This window comes from Tachyglossus aculeatus, chromosome 26 (genome assembly GCF_015852505.1).
Source record: "Tachyglossus aculeatus isolate mTacAcu1 chromosome 26, mTacAcu1.pri, whole genome shotgun sequence".
Lineage (NCBI taxonomy): Eukaryota > Metazoa > Chordata > Mammalia > Monotremata > Tachyglossidae > Tachyglossus > Tachyglossus aculeatus.
The window spans coordinates 15,703,437-15,721,862 of NC_052091.1; the positions used below are offsets into that span (position 1 = coordinate 15,703,437).

General features: G+C 45.7%; 1 protein-coding gene across 1 annotated transcript; it reads left to right on the plus strand.

Moving 5' to 3' along the window:
* The first annotated feature begins 3,155 nt into the window (after positions 1-3,155).
* LOC119945888 (cytochrome P450 1A1-like) lies at positions 3,156-18,164 on the plus strand. The gene is made up of 7 exons (XM_038767138.1): positions 3,156-3,276; positions 6,225-7,094; positions 8,545-8,671; positions 9,075-9,164; positions 9,606-9,729; positions 16,789-16,875; positions 17,599-18,164. Exons 2-7 carry the CDS (start codon positions 6,252-6,254, stop codon positions 17,885-17,887), a joined length of 1,560 nt encoding a protein of 519 aa, XP_038623066.1. The 5' UTR covers positions 3,156-3,276; positions 6,225-6,251; the 3' UTR covers positions 17,888-18,164.
* Positions 18,165-18,426: the final 262 nt, after the last annotated feature.

The following is an 18,426-nucleotide window of genomic DNA, read 5'->3' on the forward strand; positions in this document are numbered from 1 at the left end:
ACACAGTTGGCCCTTGGATTCGAACCCATGCCTCTGACTCCAAAGCCCGGGCTCTTTCCTCTGAGCCACGCTGCTTCTCGATAATAAGTAGAATATTCTACTATTCTTATAATAGAATAATAATTATGTACAAATATACACAAGTGCTGTGGGGAGGGGATGGGGCGATGGGGAGGAGGAGGAGCAGAGGAAAAGGGGGGAACAGTTTGGGAAGGCCTCCTGGAGGAGGTGAGGTCTCCGTAGGGCTCCCCCCCAGCTGATCGGGACCCTGAGGCTGCGCCCCCTCCGGAGCGCTGTAAGAGAGGAGGGCGCGCTGTAAAGACAAAAGGTCCAGCCCCCGCCCCCGAGGTCCCCGGGTTGGGATCCAAGGAGGATGGGGGGGGGGGGGGTGTCTCTCGATACTGGAAGATCTCGGGGTTCGGGATGGTCTTGGAGGATGATAATAATAATAACAACAACAATAATGCCAACTTGTACTTCCCAAGCGCTTAGTACAGTGCTGTGCACACTGTAAGCGCTCAATAAATACGATTGAACGAATGAATAAATAATAACAATAATAATGGCATTTGTTCAGGGCTTACTATGTGCCAGGCACTGCTCTAAGCGCTGGGGGTAGATACAAGGGAATCAGGTTGTCCCACGTGGCGCTCACAGTCTTCATCCCCATTTTACAGATGAGGGCGCAGAAGCCCAGAGAAGTGAAACGACTTGCCCAAGGTCACACAGCTGGCAAGTGGTGGGTCTGGAATTAGAACCCAGGTGCTTCGGGCTCCCAGGCAGGTGCTCTAGCCACTGGGCCCACTGTTGGGTAGGGACTGTCTCTATGTGTTGCCAACTTGTACTTCTCAAGCGCTTAGTACAGTGCTCTGCACACAGTAAGCGCTCAATAAATATGATTGATTGATTGGACCATACAGCTTCTCAGCTGGGAAGAAGACTGTGAGCCCCACATGAAACAACCTGATGACCTAGTTATCCCCCCCCCACCCAGTGCTTAGAACAATGCTTGGGACATAGTAAACGCTTAACAAATGCCATTATTACACCAACTTGTACTTCCCAAGCGCTTAGTCCAGTGCTCTGCACACAGTAAGCGCTCAATAAATATGATTGAATGAATGAATGAATCCCCCTGGGGTGTGCCTGGGCTTCTCACGCGAGCCCGGCCAATCTGGCAACCGAGAGGGGCCAGAGACGGGGGCCGGGGGGCGAGGGACTGAGCTAGCCTCTCCCGGACCACTGTTCCAGGAGCCCCGGGTCCTTCTCGATAATAAGTAGAATATTCTACTGTTCTTACAATAGAATAATAATCATGTACAAATATACACAATAATTATATACAAATATATGGGACCGGTTCCGAGCCGGGGGGCGAATGCGGAAAGAGGGGGGAAGAATTGGGAAACGGCTGGGGAAGAGGAGAGATTTTTTCGTTCATTCATTCAATCGGATTTATGGAGCGCTTTCCGTGTGCAGAGCACTGTACTGAGCGCTGGGAAAGTACAATCAATACAGCAATAAGGAGTGATCAATACTGCCCACTGGCTGCACCCTTCTCCGTCCGCCTAAAGTCCCCCCCAAAAGCAGAGGTCATGGGTTCATTTTTCATTTCATTTAGTCGTATTTATTGAGCGCTTACTGTGCGCAGAGCACTGTCCTAAGCGCTTGGAAAGTACAATTCTAATCGCGGCTCCACCACTTGTCTGCTGGGTGACCTTGGGCAAGTCACTTCACTTTTCTGGGCCTCAGTTACACCCGTTGTTGGGTAGGGACCGTCTCTGTATGTTGCCAACTTGTACTTCCCAAGCGCTTAGTACAGTGCTCTGCACACAGTAAGCGCTCAATAAATACGATTGAATGAATGAATCTGGAAAAGGGGACCGTGAGCCCCGCGTGGGACAGGGAGTGTCCAACCCAATTTACTTGTATCCACCCCAGCGCTTAGTCCAGTGCTTGGCACATAGTAAACACTAAAGAAACACCATAACGACAATTATTATTAATAGGAGCGCGGATCCGTCGAAGATCTCCCCTTCCCTTTCACCCTAGTAGGAATCCAGTATTCTGTGCTCCAAGATCTTCTAGGGGTCGCCCAGATTTGGGGATTTGCCCTCCTATCCACCCCCTCTAGGTCGACTCAGTGTCCTCAGAGGGGCGCTTAGTATAGTATCTGGCACACAGCAAGCATTTCCCAGCACTTAGTACAGAGCCTGACGTATAGTAAGCACTTCACACATGCCATTATTATTAATGGTATTACTATTATTATTAATAGTATATATGTTCCTGTATATGATTGTACGTATTTATTACTCTATTTCATTTGTACATATTCATTCTATTTATTTTATTTTGTTAATATGTTTTGTTCTCCGTCTCCCCCTTCTAGACTGTGAGCCCACTGTTGCCAACTTGTACTTCCCAAGCGCTTAGTCCAGTGCTCTGCACACAGTAAGCGCTCAATAAATACGATTGAATGAATGAATGAATAGTAATAAATGTCATCAAAAAAAATCCCTGTCCCCCAATCTGGCCCCGGCCTTCCCAGACTGAGCCCCTTCCTTCCTCTCCCCCTCGTCCCCTTCTCCATCCCCCCCCATCTTACCACAGCACCTGTATATATGTATATATGTTTGTACATATTTATTACTCTATTTCTTTATTTATTTATTTTACTTGTACATATCTATTCTATTTATTTTATTTCGTTAGTATGTTTGGTTTTGTTCTCTGTCTCCCCCCTTTTAGACTGTGAGCCCACTGTTGGGTAGGGACTGTCTCTACATGTTGCCAATTTGTACTTCCCAAGCGCTTAGTACAGTGCTCTGCACATAGTAAGCGCTCAATAAATACGATTGATGATGATGATGAAGAGGGACACGGGGCTACTCCAGGCTTTTTCCCCAGGCTTGGAGACTCCAGCCTCCCTTTCCTTCCCTCTCCCTCCCTCCCAAACTAGTGGCCCCCTCTCCTTTAACCCCCTGCCCCTCCCTTGGTGCCCGGGCCACCCTCCCGAGGTCGGCTATTATCTGATCTTTGGCTCGCTGGTCACCACGTGAGGTCCCCCCAACTTAGCCAATCAGATTCAGGGGAGGTGCATAAAAAGGTGGCAGAGCTGTCCTTCACCCCAGCAGCTGAGGAGGTGGAGTCTCTCAAGAGTCTCCTCCGACCTGAGCAGAGCCGAGGGGACCTGAGCTGCAGAGAGACCGCGCATCTCCCCCACCCCGGCATCCCCTGTGCCATCAGCCAGCTCTTGGCATCCCACAGATACAGGTAAGCAACCCCCTATTCCTTGCACCTCCCTGCCTTCTGGCTTTTCCAGGGGACATTTGGGACCAGTGGAGCCCTGGGAATCAGCTCAGGCAGGGTCTTTTCCCCAGGTTGATTCTGGACAGTTCCTTCCTCCGTGAGTTTCCCTGGCTGGGAAGTGGAGGGGGAAGGAGTTGGGGAGTCTGAGAGCATCTTGAAGGGGTCAGGACCCAAGAGTCCGTTTGCTTCCCTTTGAGGGACTGTGCTGCACTGAGTGCAGAGTGCTTAATGCAGTGCTCTGCTCAAGAAATGTCATTGATGTTGACAGGTGTTGAAAGGGGGTGAGGAGGTATCTGAGTCTACTGGATGCCTAAAATCAGAGCGAGTATAGCCTGCCCCTTCTCCATTTCTTCAGGATGGTGCAGCTCCATTATTCTCGCCTACTCTCCAAAGCTCCCTTGTAAGCTTTTTCCAGGGCACATGACTGTTTCAGGCCCATTGGCTCAGTGGAAGGAGCTCGGGCTTTGGAGTCAGAGGTCATGGGTTCAAATCCCGGCTTTGCCACTTGTCAGCTGTGTGACTTTGGGCAAGTCACTTCACTTCTCTGGGCCTCAGTTCCCTCATCTGTAAAATGGGGATTAAGACTGTGAGCCCCCTGTGGGACAACCTCATCACCTTGTAACCTCCCCAGCGCTTAGAACAGTGCTTTGCACATAGTAAGCGCTTAATAAATGTTATCATTATTATTAAACTTGATATTGCCATGCACTCTGATAGCTATTTATCTCCTTGGCCCCCAAGTCTCCCTGTACAAAAGTGTTGAGGGTCCAGTGCTTTGAACAGTGCTTGGCACATAGTAAGCGCTTAACAAATGCCATTATTATTATTAAAGGACATGGTTTATAAGCTCGTTGTGGGCAGGGAACATGTCTACATGTCCATTGTATTGGACTCTCCCAAGTACTTAGTACAGTGCTCTGCACACAGTAAGTGCTCAATAAAACTACATCGATCAGTTGATTGGGGTGGGAAAATTATGGTGAAACTCAGAAAATCCTATTCCTATAGCAGCTGGGGCTGCTGCTTCAGTTTTACTGTGTCCATGACCCCTGAAATCCGGACACCTTCCGTTGATATAGACCATGTCTTCAGGTTCCAAGAAATTTGATGCTATATCCTATAGGAATGATAGCCACAGATTTCACACGATTATTATTGTTACATACAACTGATCATCCGTGGGTATGGGTCTGGTTTAGGAGCCGCCTGAAGACAGAGATGTTAGAATAATAAAAGAGCACCTGCGAAAGCTCAACTTCTCTCTGAGATCACAGACATCATCGTTATATAGACGAGGAAACTGAGGCACATCTTGACAAATTAGTTTGCCCAAATGTACTTAGCAAATCCGTAGTCGATCTGGAAATATAGAAGCCAAGTCCGAATCCAATTCTAAGACTAAACCGCCCTGGGATTCCATTAGGAAGGCATGTTGCTGTTTTCTCTAGCTGAACATTCATCTTCTGAATTGTGTGGCAGGCACAGAACACGTGTTTCCAAAATTGGGGTTTGCTTTAAAAAACCTACTATAAACCTTCAGTCATTTGGTGAGAATTTTCCAAGAAAAGTCTATTTCGGGTGTGCAGATGGCCCGCAACTCTGGCAACTCCATTCCAAACAAAAACTGAACTCCGGTCTTAAGTTTTTTGCATCCTGTCCCTATGGCGGTCAGGTGGAAGCATTCCATTTATTCGTTCTTTCCCTGGCGGCGGGCAGGTGGGGGATTCTTGGACTTTTCATTCACTAAGAATAAGCAGGAGGGAAACTCCGGGATGGATTTCTTTCCTTGCTGATCTCTCGAGGTAAGAGAGAGACTTGGGTAAGGACTGACTTTTCATCAGCCCCTCAGGGAGCCCATCAGCCAAGGGGGTTTTTGAATCAGCAGAGCAAATATATGAGAATGACAAGGAAAGATCCCAGTCTCCGGCCTGGATAGCACAAGCAAACAACACAAAGCCCATCCAGAAATAATTACTGCCCTGGCTGTGGATGGAGACTGGGAAGGTGACTGTCTATTTAGACATTAAATTCAGAAGAAATGGGATGTGTCTGTGCCTTCTGATCCGGTCAAACTGGATTGCCTTTTCCTGAATAAATGCTGTGCCTCAGGATCTATTTGTGCAGAGTAAGAATTGCTAATACTCGTATTCGCTAATTTGTACCCACTCTCTCTGCAGATGTGACATCAGGGGCTCTATTTGCGAAAAATTGAAAGGATTCCCAAGGGATGATGGGGATAGTAAGAACAACAAAAATAGCATTAACTATAATGATCAATGATAATAATATTTGTAGGGCACACACTATGAACTAAACATTGTACTGGGATAGATTGAGATTTTCAGATTGGATACAATCTCTGTCCCACATGAGGCTCACAGTCTTAGTGGAAGGGAGAACTGGTGTTGAATGTTAATTTTACAGATGAGGACACTGAGGTGTGGGAAAGCTAAATGACTTGCCCAGGGTCACACAGGAGGCATGTGGCAGCGCTGGGATTAGAATCCAGGTCCTCCGGTATGTTTTTCTTCCGACACTGTGCTTCCAGGATCTCAAAGCAACCTGGAGGTTGCTTAGTACTTAGTATGACATTCTTTCGAGAAGTTGGGGTAAGGAGTGATGTCATGCCTCCTATCATTTTCTCTCCCAACTTGCCTCCATTTCCCCTCAATAAGGAATCTGCCCCAAGTCCAGGGTGGAGATGGAGCCGGCTCCAGGTTTCCTGATTTCCTCCTTCCATGTGGGCCATCAAATTCTGTCCAGGCTTCCCGTTTTGTCGGACACAAATGGGATTGTTGGGGGAGCAGTTAATCTGGGCTCTTTCCCCTTTCCCCATCCCTGGACCAGCCTGTGTGTGGCTTACTGAGCGCCACTACTGACCCAGCTTCATGTCTTTTTGTTTGTTTCATCAGACTTGGGATTTTTGCTAGACCGGGAAGATGGCAGTGTCCCTGTCCGTGCTGGGATGGGTGGGTTCTGCCTCAGTCACTGAGATCCTCCTGGCCTCCACCGTCTTCTGCCTGGTCTTCTGGATCATAGCCTCCATCGGTGAGAAGGTGCCCCCCGGGCTGAAGAGCCCCCCGGGGCCCTGGGCTTGGCCCCTGATCGGTAACACCCTGGAGCTGAGGAAAGACCCTCATCTGACGCTGACGCGGATGAGCCAGATCTACGGAGACGTGATGCAGGTTCAGATCGGGACCACCCCAGTGCTGGTGCTCAGCGGGCTGGGGACCATCAGGCAAGCTCTGGTCAAGCAGGGGGAGGACTTCATGGGACGACCCGACCTCTACAGCTTCCATTACATCGGGGACGGGGAATCCCTCGCCTTCAGCGCTGACTCCGGGGAGGTGTGGGCCACTCGCCGGAAGCTGGCTCAGAACGCCCTGAAGACCTTCTCCCTCACCTCCTCACCATCCTCTTCCTGCACTTACCTGGAGGAGCACGTCAGCGAAGAGGCCACTAGCCTGACTGGGAAATTCCAGGAACTGATGAAGGAGAAGGGGCGCTTCGACCCCTACAGGTACGTGGTGGTCTCCGTGGCCAACGTCATCTGCGCCATGTGCTTTGGGAAACGCTATGACCATGATGACCAGGAGCTGCTCAGCATTGTCAACCTGGGTAACGAGTTTGGGGAATTCGCTGCTTCGGGGAATCCTGCAGATTTCATCCCCATTCTCCGTTACCTCCCGAACCACAGTCTGAGAAACTTTAAGGACCTGAACAAGAAGATGGTTGATTTCCTGCAGAAGATATTGATGGAGCACTACAGAACCTTTGAAAAGGTAATATTACCCCTTTCTCTCTCTCTCTCTCTCTCTCACTCTCTCTCTTCCCATTCTCCTTCCTTTCCTTGCCTCCCCACTACTTAGCATCTCTCATTCACACACAGTAAGCTCTCAATAAATACAATTGAATGAACGAATGAGAGATGCTATTTATTGAGCGCTTACTGTGTGCAGAGCACTGTACTAAGCACTTGGGAAGTACAAGTGGTCTCTCAGGAGACCACTGTCAACCACCGTTATCAAAAGAAATGTGGCCTAGTAGAAAGAGCCCGGGCCTTGGAGTCAGAGGACCTGGGTTCTAATTCTGACTCCCCCACTTTTCTGCTGTGTGTCCTTGGGGAAGTCACTTCAGTTCTCTGTGCCTCAGTAACCTCATCTGTAAAATGGGGATGAAATCCTACTCACTCCTTCTTAGAGTGGGAGCCCTATGAGGGCCAGAGACTGTGTCCAGCTTGATTATCTCATATCTACCCTAGTGCTTAGACTAGTGCTTGGCACATAGTAAGCACTTAATAATAATAGTAATGATGGTATTTGTTAAGCGCTTACTATGTGCCAAGCCCTGTTCTAAGCGCTGGGGTAGATAGATACAAAAGAATCACGTTGTCCCACGGGGGGATCACAGTCTTAATCCCCATTTTACAAATGAGGTAACTGAGGCAGAGAGAAGTTAAGTGACTTGCCCAAAGTCACACAGCTGATAAGAGGCAGATCCGGGATTAGAACCCATAACCTCTGGCTCTCCAGCCTGGGCTCTTGCCAATAAGTACTATAAAAAAAAATCCTGCCCTTGACAAGATCTGATAAACTCCCAACACTGGCCCACATTTGGCATCCAGTAAGCACTCGATACACACCACTGATTGATTGGTTGATTAATGGACTCATCAGTGGGTGACCAAAGGAAACATGATTCCAGCATGACCCCCCTAACCCCACCGGCCCTTTCCCTCTCCATCCATATTCGCCAGATCACTGCTCTTCCACCTTCGTAGAATTATTAAGGTCACGTCTCCTCCAAAAGGCCTTCCAGGATTAAGCCCACTTTTCCCCAGCTCCCTCTCCCTTCTGGGTCATCTATTCACTTGACTCTGTGACCTTTGGGTATTTGCTATTCACCCCACAGTCCTTATATACATATATTTAAATTATATATTATAATTTATATTAGTGTTTGCCTCCCCCATACACTGTACGCTTATTGAGGGCAAGGAACATATCTACCAATTATGCTGTACCGTGCTCTCCCAAGTGCTTAGGACAGTGCTCGTCACACAACAAGCGCCAATAAATAGCACTGACTGATTGATTGGAGGAAGAGAATTCTAGAGCAGAGAGGCACTAGAGTAGGATAAGACCCTTCTTTCATGGCTTTTCTGTCCCTGGGGAAAGCCAAAGTCCGGGTCGCAAGCAAGACTCCCACTCATGTGACCGCTCCTCCCTGCAGAACCAAGTCCGAGATATCACAGACTCTCTGATCAAGCACTGCCAGGATAAGAAGTTGGATGAGAATGCCAACATTCAGCTTTCCGATAAGAAGATTGTGAATGTGGTCCTGGATCTCTTTGGAGCTGGTAAGAACAGTGGCATCCTGTCTTCCCATTGCCCAGATTTTGCCTGCACTGAGTGCATATACTATCTCAGCTCCACCATCTCTGGTGGAGAAAATGAATTTTTTATTTGGCCTCCTGGAGCTGTGGTCATTGGTAGATTTCATTGGTAGCCATTTATAGGGTAGTTTGAGAGCCAATTAGTTCTCTGTTTGACCCGGCTCTCCCAAGGAGATTTCCACGTTGTCCAGACTTTTAAATACAGATGTTGACACTTCTGATTGGTGCTTTGGATTTCATCAAAAATACCTTTGATACTAGGGAGATTAGCTAAAATTTGAAACTCAGGAGTGGTGTTGCTTTGCCCTATTCTTACTTTTCCTGATTCTTAAAAAAAAAATCTCTCCCCATTTCCTTATGTGACCAGGTTTTGACACTGTCACAACTTCCTTATCCTGGAGCCTCATGTACCTGGTGAAGTATCCTGAGATCCAAAAGAAGATCCAGAAGGAGCTGGGTAAGCTGGGGAGGTGGATTTGTGGGGTGGGGAGGGGCGTCTCTGGCCTGGGAATCATAAAGCACGCACTTCTGAGTTGGGAGGGTCGATCTTGAGCCTCTTTTCTCTCCCATTAAGTGTCTCTCTAGACTGTAAACTCATTATGGGAAGGGAACGTGTCTGCTAATTCTGTTGTATTGAACTCTCCCAAATGCTTAGTACAGTGCTCTGTGCATAGTAAGCGTTCAATAAATGCCATCAATTGATTGATAAGCGGAAACCAATGGCTAATATTGCCACCCAAGATACTCAGCAACACAACTGTTGGTTGTCCCCCTTGTCATGGATCCCCAAATATCCTTAGCTTTTTCATCAAACCCACTATGGATCTAGTGTTTGTACACTGAAACTGAATCGGAGAGGTCCAACACTGGTTTTTGTTTTATCCTGCCTCTCCCGCAGATACCGTCATCGGCAGGGACCGCAGGCCCCAACTCTCAGACAGATCCCTGCTGCCGTACACAGAGGCCTTTATCCTGGAGTCATTCCGACACTCTTCCTTTTTGCCCTTCACCATTCCGCACAGGTGAGTTCTGAGGCTGCCTGGCAGGGTTTCCCCAAACCAGAATCATCAGCTCTCCTTGGCATTTGAATCACTAGGCCCATTAGGGGGTGTCAGCTACCCACTAGGTAGCTGGCCTAGTGGAAGGACCAAGGGCTTGGGAGTCAGAAGGACCTGGATTCTAATCCTTTAAAGCACTCAGTCATCTTGTCCCCTCCTACCTCACCTCTCTGATCTCCTACTGCAACCCAGCCCACATACTTGGCTCCTTTAATGCCAACGTACTTACTGTATCTCCATCTCGTCCATCTCACCATTGCCCGCATCCAGCCTCTGGCCTGGAATGCTCCCCTTCCTAATATCCAATAGATGGTGACTCTCCCCACCTTCAAAGCCTTATTGAAGGCACATCTCCTCCAAGAGGCCTTCCCGGATTAAACCCTCATTCCCTCTTCTCCCCCTTTTAGACTGTGAGCCCACTGCTGGGTAGGGACTGTCTCTATATGTTGCCAACTTGTACTTCCCAAGCGCTTAGTACAGTGCTCTGCACATAGTAAGCGCTCAATAAATACGATTGATTGATTGATTGATTGCTGCATGGGGTTAGGGCACGGGCCTGGGAGTCACAAGGTTTGCTGCCATTTGTCTGCTGCATAGAGACAGCTGTATATGTGTATATATGTTTGTAAATATTTATTACTCTATTTATTTATTTATTTTACTTGTACATATCCATTCTATTTATTTTATTTTGTTAGTATGTTTGGTTATGTTCTCTGTCTCCCCCTTTTAGACTGTGAGCCCACTGTTGGGTAGGGACCGTCTCTATATGTTGCCAACTTGTACTTCCCAAGCGCTTAGCACAGTGCTCTGCACACAGTAAGCGCTCAATAAATACGATTGATTGATTGATTGACAGGGCACGGACCTGGGAGTCAGAAGGTTTGCTGCCATTTGTCTGCTGCATAGGGTTAGGGCACGGGCCTGGGAGTCAGAAGGTTTGCTGCCATTTGTCTGCAGCATAGAGACAGCTGTATATGTGTATATATGTTTGTAAATATTTATTACTCTATTTATTTATTTATTTATTTTAATTGTACATATCCATTCTATTTATTTTATTTTGTTAGTATGTTTGGTTTTGTTCTCTGTCTCCCCCTTTTAGACTGTGAGCCCACTGTTGGGTAGGGACTGTCTTTATATGTTGCCAACTTGGACTTCCCAAGTGCTTAGTACAGTGCTCTGCACGCAGTAAGCACTCAGTAAATACAATTGATTGATTGATTGATTGACAGGGCACGGGCCTGGGAGTCAGAAGATTTGCTGCCATTTGTCTGCTGCATAGGGTTGGGGCACGGGCCTGGGAGTCAGAAGGTTTGCTGCCATTTGTCTGCTGCATAGGGACAGCTGTATATATGTATATATGTTTGTACATATTTATTACTCTGTTTATTTATTTATTTATTTTACTTGTACATATCTATTCTATTTATTTTATTTTGTTAGTATGTTTGGTTTTGTTCTCTGTCTCCCCCTTTTAGATTGTGAGCCCACTGTTGGGTAGGGACTGTCTCTATATGTTGCCAACTTGTACTTCCCAAGTGCTTAGCAGAGTGCTCTGCACACAATAAGCGCTCAATAAATACGATTGATTGATTGATTGATTGATTGACAGGGCACGGGCCTGGGAGTCAGAAGGTTTGCTGCCATTTGTCTGCTGGATAGGGTTGGGGCACGGGCCTGGGAGTCACGTTTGCTGCCATTTGTCTGCTGCATAGGGACAGCTGCATATATGTATATATGTTTGTGCATATTTATTACTGTATTTATTTTTTTATTTTACTTGTACATATCCATTCTATTTATTTTATTTTGTTAGTATGTTTGGTTTTGTTCTCTGTCTCCCCGTTTTAGACTGTGAGCCCACTGTTGGGTAGGGACTGTCTCTATATGTTGCCAACTTGGACTTCCCAAGCGCTTAGTACAGTGCTCTGCACACAGTAAGCGCTCAGTAAATACAATTGATTGATTGATTGATTGACAGGGCACGGGCCTAGGAGTCAGAAGGTTTGCTGCCATTTGTCTGCTGCATAGGGTTGGGGTACGGGCCTGGGAGTCAGAAGGTTTGCTGCCATTTGTCTGCTGCACAGGGACAGCTGTATATATGTATATATGTTTCTACATATTTATTACTCTATTTATTTATTTTAATTGTACATACCCATTCTATTTATTTTATTTTGTTAGTACGTTTGGTTTTGTTCTCTGTCTCCCCCTTTTAGACTGTGAGCCCACTGTTGGGTAGGGACTGTCTCTATATGTTGCCAACTTGGACTTCCCAAGCGCTTAGTACAGTGCTCTGCACACAGTAAGCGCTCAGTAAATACAATTGATTGATTGATTGATTGATTGACAGGGCACAGGCCTGGGATTCAGAAGGTTTGCTGCCATTTGTCTGCTGCATAGGGTTGGGGCACGGGCCTGGGAGTCACAGGGTTTGCTGCCATTTGTCTGCTGCACAGGGACAGCTGTATATATGTATATATGTTTGTACATATTTAGTACTCTATTTATTTTACTTGTACATATCTATTCTATTTATTTTATTTTGTTAGTATGTTTGGTTTTGTTCTCTGTCTCCCCCTTTTAGACTGTGAGCCCACTGTTGGGTAGGGACTGTCTCTATATGTTGCCAACTTGGACTTCCCAAGTGCTTAGCACAGTGCTCTGCACACAGTAAGCACTCAATAAATACGATTGATTGATTGATTGACAGGGCACGGGCCTGGGAGTCAGAAGGTTTGCTGCCATTTGTCTGCTGCATAGGGACAGCTGTATATATGTATATATGTTTGTACATATTTATTACTCTGTTTATTTATTTATTTATTTTACTTGTACATATCTATTCTATTTATTTTATTTTGTTAGTATGTTTGGTTTTGTTCTCTGTCTCCCCCTTTTAGACTGTGAGCCCACTGTTGGGTAGGGACTGTCTCTATATGTTGCCAACTTGTACTTCCCAAGTGCTTAGCAGAGTGCTCTGCACACAATAAGCGCTCAATAAATACGATTGATTGATTGACAGGGCACAGGCCTGGGAGTCACAAGGTTTGCTGCCGTTTGTCTGCTGCATGGGATTAGGACACGGGCCTGGGAGTCACGTTTGCTGCCATTTGTCTGCTGCATAGGGACAGCTGCATATATGTATATATGTTTGTGCATATTTATTACTCTATTTTACTTGTACATATCCATTCTATTTATTTTTTTTTGTTAGTACGTTTAGTTTTGTTCTCTGTCTCCCCCTTTTAGACTGTGAGCCCACTGTTGGGTGGGGACTGTCTCTATATGTTGCCAACTTGTACTTCCCAAGCGCTTAGCACAGTGCTCTGCACAAAGTAAGCACTCCATAAATACGATTGATTGATTGACAGGGCACGGACCTGGGAGTCAGAAGGTTTGCTGCCATTTGTCTGCTGCATAGGGTTAGGGTGTGGGCCTGGGAGTCACAAGGTTTGCTGCCATTTGTCTGCTGCATAGAGACAGCTGTATATATGTATATACGTTTGTAAATGTTTATTACTCTATTTATTTATTTATTTATTTTAATTGTAGATATCCATTCTTTTTATTTTATTTTGTTAGTATGTTTGGTTTTGTTCTCTGTCTCCCCCTTTTAGACTGTGAGCCCACTGTTGGGTAGGGACTGTCTCTATATGTTGCCAACTTGTACTTCCCAAGCGCTTAGTACAGTGCTCTGCACATAGTAAGCGCTCAATAAATATGATTGATTGATTGATTGATTGATTGCTGCATGGGGTTAGGGCACGGGCCTGGGAGTCACAAGGTTTGCTGCCATTTGTCTGCTGCATAGAGACAGCTGTATATGTATATATATGTTTGTAAATATTTATTACTCTATTTATTTATTTATTTATTTTAATTGTACATATCCATTCTATTTATTTTATTTTGTTAGTATGTTTGGTTTTGTTCTCTGTCTCCCCCTTTTAGACTGTGAGCCCACTGTTGGGTAGGGACTGTCTCTATATGTTGCCAACTTGGACTTCCCAAGCGCTTAGTACAGTGCTCTGCACACAGTAAGCGCTGAATAAATACGATTGATTGATTGACCGGGCACGGGCCTGGGAGTCAGAAGGTTTGCTGCCATTTGTCTGCTGCATGGGGTTGGGGCACGGGCCTGGGAGTCAGAAGGTTTGCTGCCATTTGTCTGCTGCATAGGGACAGCTGTATATATGTATATATGTTTGTAAATATTTATTACTCTGTTTATTTATTTATTTTACTTGTACATATCTATTCTATTTATTTTATTTTGTTAGTATGTTTGGTTTTGTTCTCTGTCTCCCCCTTTTAGACTGTGAGCCTACTGTTGGGTAGGGACTGTCTCTATATGTTGCCAACTTGTACTTCCCAAGTGCTTAGCACAGTGCTCTGCACACAGTAAGCGCTCAATAAATACGATTGATTGATTGATTGACAGGGCACGGACCTGGGAGTCAGAAGGTTTGCTGCCATTTGTCTGCTGCATAGGGTTAGGGCACGGGCCTGGGAGTCACAGTGTTTGCTGCCATTTGTCTGCTGCATAGAGACAGCTGTATATGTGTATATATGTTTGTAAATATTTATTACTCTATTTATGTATTTATTTATTTTAATTGTACCTATCCATTCTATTTATTTTATTTTGTTAGTATGTTTGGTTTTGTTCTCTGTCTCCCCCTTTTAGACTGTGAGCCCACTGTTGGGTAGGGACTGTCTCTATATGTTGCCAACTTGGACTTCCCAAGCGCTTAGTACAGTGCTCTGCACACGGTAAGCGCTCAGTAAATACAATTGATTGATTGATTGATTGACAGGGCACGGGCCTAGGAGTCAGAAGGTTTGCTGCCATTTGTCTGCTGCATAGGGTTGGGGCACGGGCCTGGGAGTCAGAAGGTTTGCTGCCATTTGTCTGCTGCATAGGGACAGCTGTATATATGTATATATGTTTGTACATATTTATTACTCTGTTTATTTATTTATTTATTTTACTTGTACATATCAATTCTATTTATTTTATTTTGTTAGTATGTTTGGTTTTGTTCTCTGTCTCCCCGTTTTAGACTGTGAGCCCACTGTTGGGTAGGGACTGTCTCTATATGTTGCCAACTTGGACTTCCCAAGCGCTTAGTACAGTGCTCTGCACACAGTAAGCGCTCAGTAAATACAATTGATTGATTGATTGATTGATTGACAGGGCACGGGCCTGGGAGTCAGAAGGTTTGCTTCCATTTGTCTGCTGCATAGGGTTAGGGCACGGGCCTGGGAGTCACAAGGTTTGCTGCCATTTGTCTGCTGCATAGAGACAGCTATATATGTGTATATATGTTTGTAAATATTTATTACTCTATTCATTTATTTATTTTATTTGTACATATCCATTCTATTTATTTTGTTAGTATGTTTGGTTTTGTTCTCTGTCTCCCCCTTTTAGACTGTGAGCCCACTGTTGGGTAGGGACTGTCTCTATATGTTGCCAACTTGGACTTCCCAAGCGCTTAGTACAGTGCTCTGCACACAGTAAGCGCTCAATAAATACGATTGATTGATTGATTGACAGGGCACGGGCCTGGGAGTCAGAAGGTTTGCTGCCATTTGTCTGCTGCATAGGGTTAGGGCACGGGCCTGGGAGTCACAAGGTTTGCTGCCATTTGTCTGCTGCATGAGGGACAGCTGTATATATGTATATATGTTTGTACATATTTATTACTCTGTTTATTTATTTATTTATTTTACTTGTACATATCTATTCTATTTATTTTATTTTGTTAGTATGTTTGGTTTTGTTCTCTGTCTCCCCCTTTTAGATTGTGAGCCCACTGTTGGGTAGGGACTGTCTCTATATGTTGCCAACTTGTACTTCCCAAGTGCTTAGCAGAGTGCTCTGCACACAATAAGCGCTCAATAAATACGATTGATTGATTGATTGACAGGGCACAGGCCTGGGAGTCACAAGGTTTGCTGCCGTTTGTCTGCTGCATGGGGTTAGGACACGGGCCTGGGAGTCACATTTGCTGCCATTTGTCTGCTACATAGGGACAGCTGCATATATGTATATATGTTTGTGCATATTTATTACTGTATTTACTTTTTTTATTTTACTTGTACATATCCATTCTATTTATTTTATTTTGTTAGTATGTTTGGTTTTGTTCTCTGTCTCCCCCTTTTAGACTGAGCCCACTGTTGGGTGGGGACCGTCTCTATATGTTGCCAACTTGTACTTCCCAAGCGCTTAGCACAGTGCTCTGCACACAGAAAGCGCTCAATAAATACGATTGATTGATTGATTGATTCTCCCACCCCCTTCTACATTACCCTTTCAAGTAGATTTGCTCTCTTTATTCACCCCTCCCTCAGCCCCACGGTACATATATAGATATCCATAATTTATTCATATATGAGCTCACTGAGGGCAGGAAACATGTCTACCGACTCTGTTATATTGTTCTCTCCCAAGCTCTCAGTAAAATCTTTGTACAGATTTATTACTCTATTTATTTCACTTGTACATATTTACTATTCTATTTATTTTGTTAATGATGTGCATCTAGCTTTATTTCTATTTATTCTGATGACTTGCCACCTGTCCACATGTTTAGTTTTGTTGTCTGTCCCCCTTCTAGACTGTGAGCCCGTTGTTGGGTAGGGACCGTCCCTAGATGTTGACAACTTGTACTTCCCAAGCGCTTAGTACAGTGCTCTGCATACAGTAAGCGCTCAATAAATACGATTGAATGAATGAATGAAATGCTCTGCACATAGTAAGTGCTCAATACATATGATTGATTGATTAATCCCAGTCCTGCCATTTGGCTGCTGGGTAACTTTAGGCAAGTCACTTCACTTCTCTGTGCCTCAGTTCCTCACCTGTCAAATGGGGATAGGGACTGTGAGCCCCATGTGGGACATGGACTGTTTCCAACCAGATTAACTTGCACCTGCCCCAGTGTTTAGTAAGCACTTAAAAAGTATCATGAAAAGAACCCAAACCTGATGAAGTCTTCTCCTTTGCAGTACAACGAGAGCCACATCTCTGAACGGCTATTACATCCCCAAGGGACGCTGTGTGTTTGTGAACCAGTGGCAGATCAACCATGACCCGTAAGTTTTCAGTCAGGTAGCACCCAGAACCCTTCAGAGTTTAGCTGTAACGTGCTATCCCTCCTTCTTCACCTTGCAATGCCAGGAAACCATGAAACTGAGCCCGCATCTGTGAGTCCAGGCCACTTTCCATAGGAAGCCAGCGAGGAAGAGGGAGTCAGTCAGTCAGTCGCATTTATTGGACACTTACTGTGTGCAGAGCACTGTACTAACTGCCTGGGTGAGTGAAATATAACAATAAACAAACACATTCTCTGCCCACAATGAGCTTACGGTCTCAAGGGAGGTGGCTTTCGATCTGGGATTTGAGGATGTTGCCATCCCACGTACGGGTCTCTGATGTGAACCGAGTTGTGGGCGTGGAGAATGAAGGGGACCCAAATGGTTCCCCTGTAGAGCTCGTAAGGAAACTCCAACCCCATCTTTAAAATCTGCCCCAGTCCCTTCTGTTTGAGAGCAACACTGACAGCCCTCCTTCTAGCTCGATAACAGGGTAACCTTTCTCTCAGTGAAATGAGAGAGGAAAATTTGGACGGTGGGGGGGATTCTCTCTTGTCCTCGAGTTTTCTGATTCCTTGGTACTTTCCAAACAGCTGAAGCTGGAAGAGAGAGAGGAGTCTCAGTTGCTGACAATCCTTTGGGGATAGGCTGGAGTTCAGAGTTCAAAGATTTCCAGGGAGAGTTTTGTCCCCCTGATTTAAGGATCTGCTCTGTGTGTTTCAGGGAGCTGTGGGAGGACCCGTCTACCTTCAGGCCAGAGCGCTTCCTTACCGAAAAGGGGACCAAGATCAACAAGGCTCTGAGTGAGCGGGTGATAATGTTTGGCTTGGGCAAAAGGAAGTGCATTGGGGAGACCATTGCACGCTGGGAGGTCTTCCTTTTCCTGACCACCCTTCTGCAGCAGATGGAGTTCAGCATCCAGTCCGGGGGGAAGCTGGACATGTCCCGGATCTACGGGCTGACCATGAAGCACCCACGATGTGAACACTTCCAGGTCCGCCCGCGCTTCTAAATAATAATAATGGTGGCATTTAAGTGCTTACTATGTGCGAAGCACTGTTCTACTCACCAAAGACTCTGGACTGAGCCTCTGGGTTACCTGGTGACTCTGTGGGGAATTCCCCCTTATAACATTAACCTCCAAAGATGGCACTGGAGAGTCCTAAACTACAATCTTCACCTAACTTTTACTAACCCAACTCATAGATTGACTTTGGAATTCTGGGTCATAACCTAATGAGAGAACTCATTCTTGGAAACAATCAATCGATGATATCTCTCTTGAGCACTTACTGTACTAAGTGCTTGAGAGAGTACCGTAGAAAAGAGTTGGTAGATATGAACCTTGCCCCCAAGGAGCTTAGAGTCTAGAAGGGAAGGAGGCCATTAAAATAAATTACAGATACCAGAAATGGGAGAGTATAAGGCTCCGTGCCTAAGGGCTGTGGGGCCAAGGGTGGGGTGAATATCAAGGGTTACAGCTCCAAGAGTATAGGCGGTGCGGAAGGAAGGGAGAACAGGGGAAAGGAGGGCTTAGTCAAGGAAGGCCTC

Coding starts and splice junctions, on each gene's coding strand:
- LOC119945888 (XM_038767138.1), top strand. CDS start 6,252: ATGGCAGTGTCCCTGTCCGTGCTGGGATGGGTGGGTTCTGCCTCAGTC. Junction 9,165..9,605: donor GAAGATCCAGAAGGAGCTGG/GTAAGCTGGGGA, acceptor CCTCTCCCGCAG/ATACCGTCATCGGCAGGGAC. Junction 9,730..16,788: donor CCCTTCACCATTCCGCACAG/GTGAGTTCTGAG, acceptor TCTCCTTTGCAG/TACAACGAGAGCCACATCTC.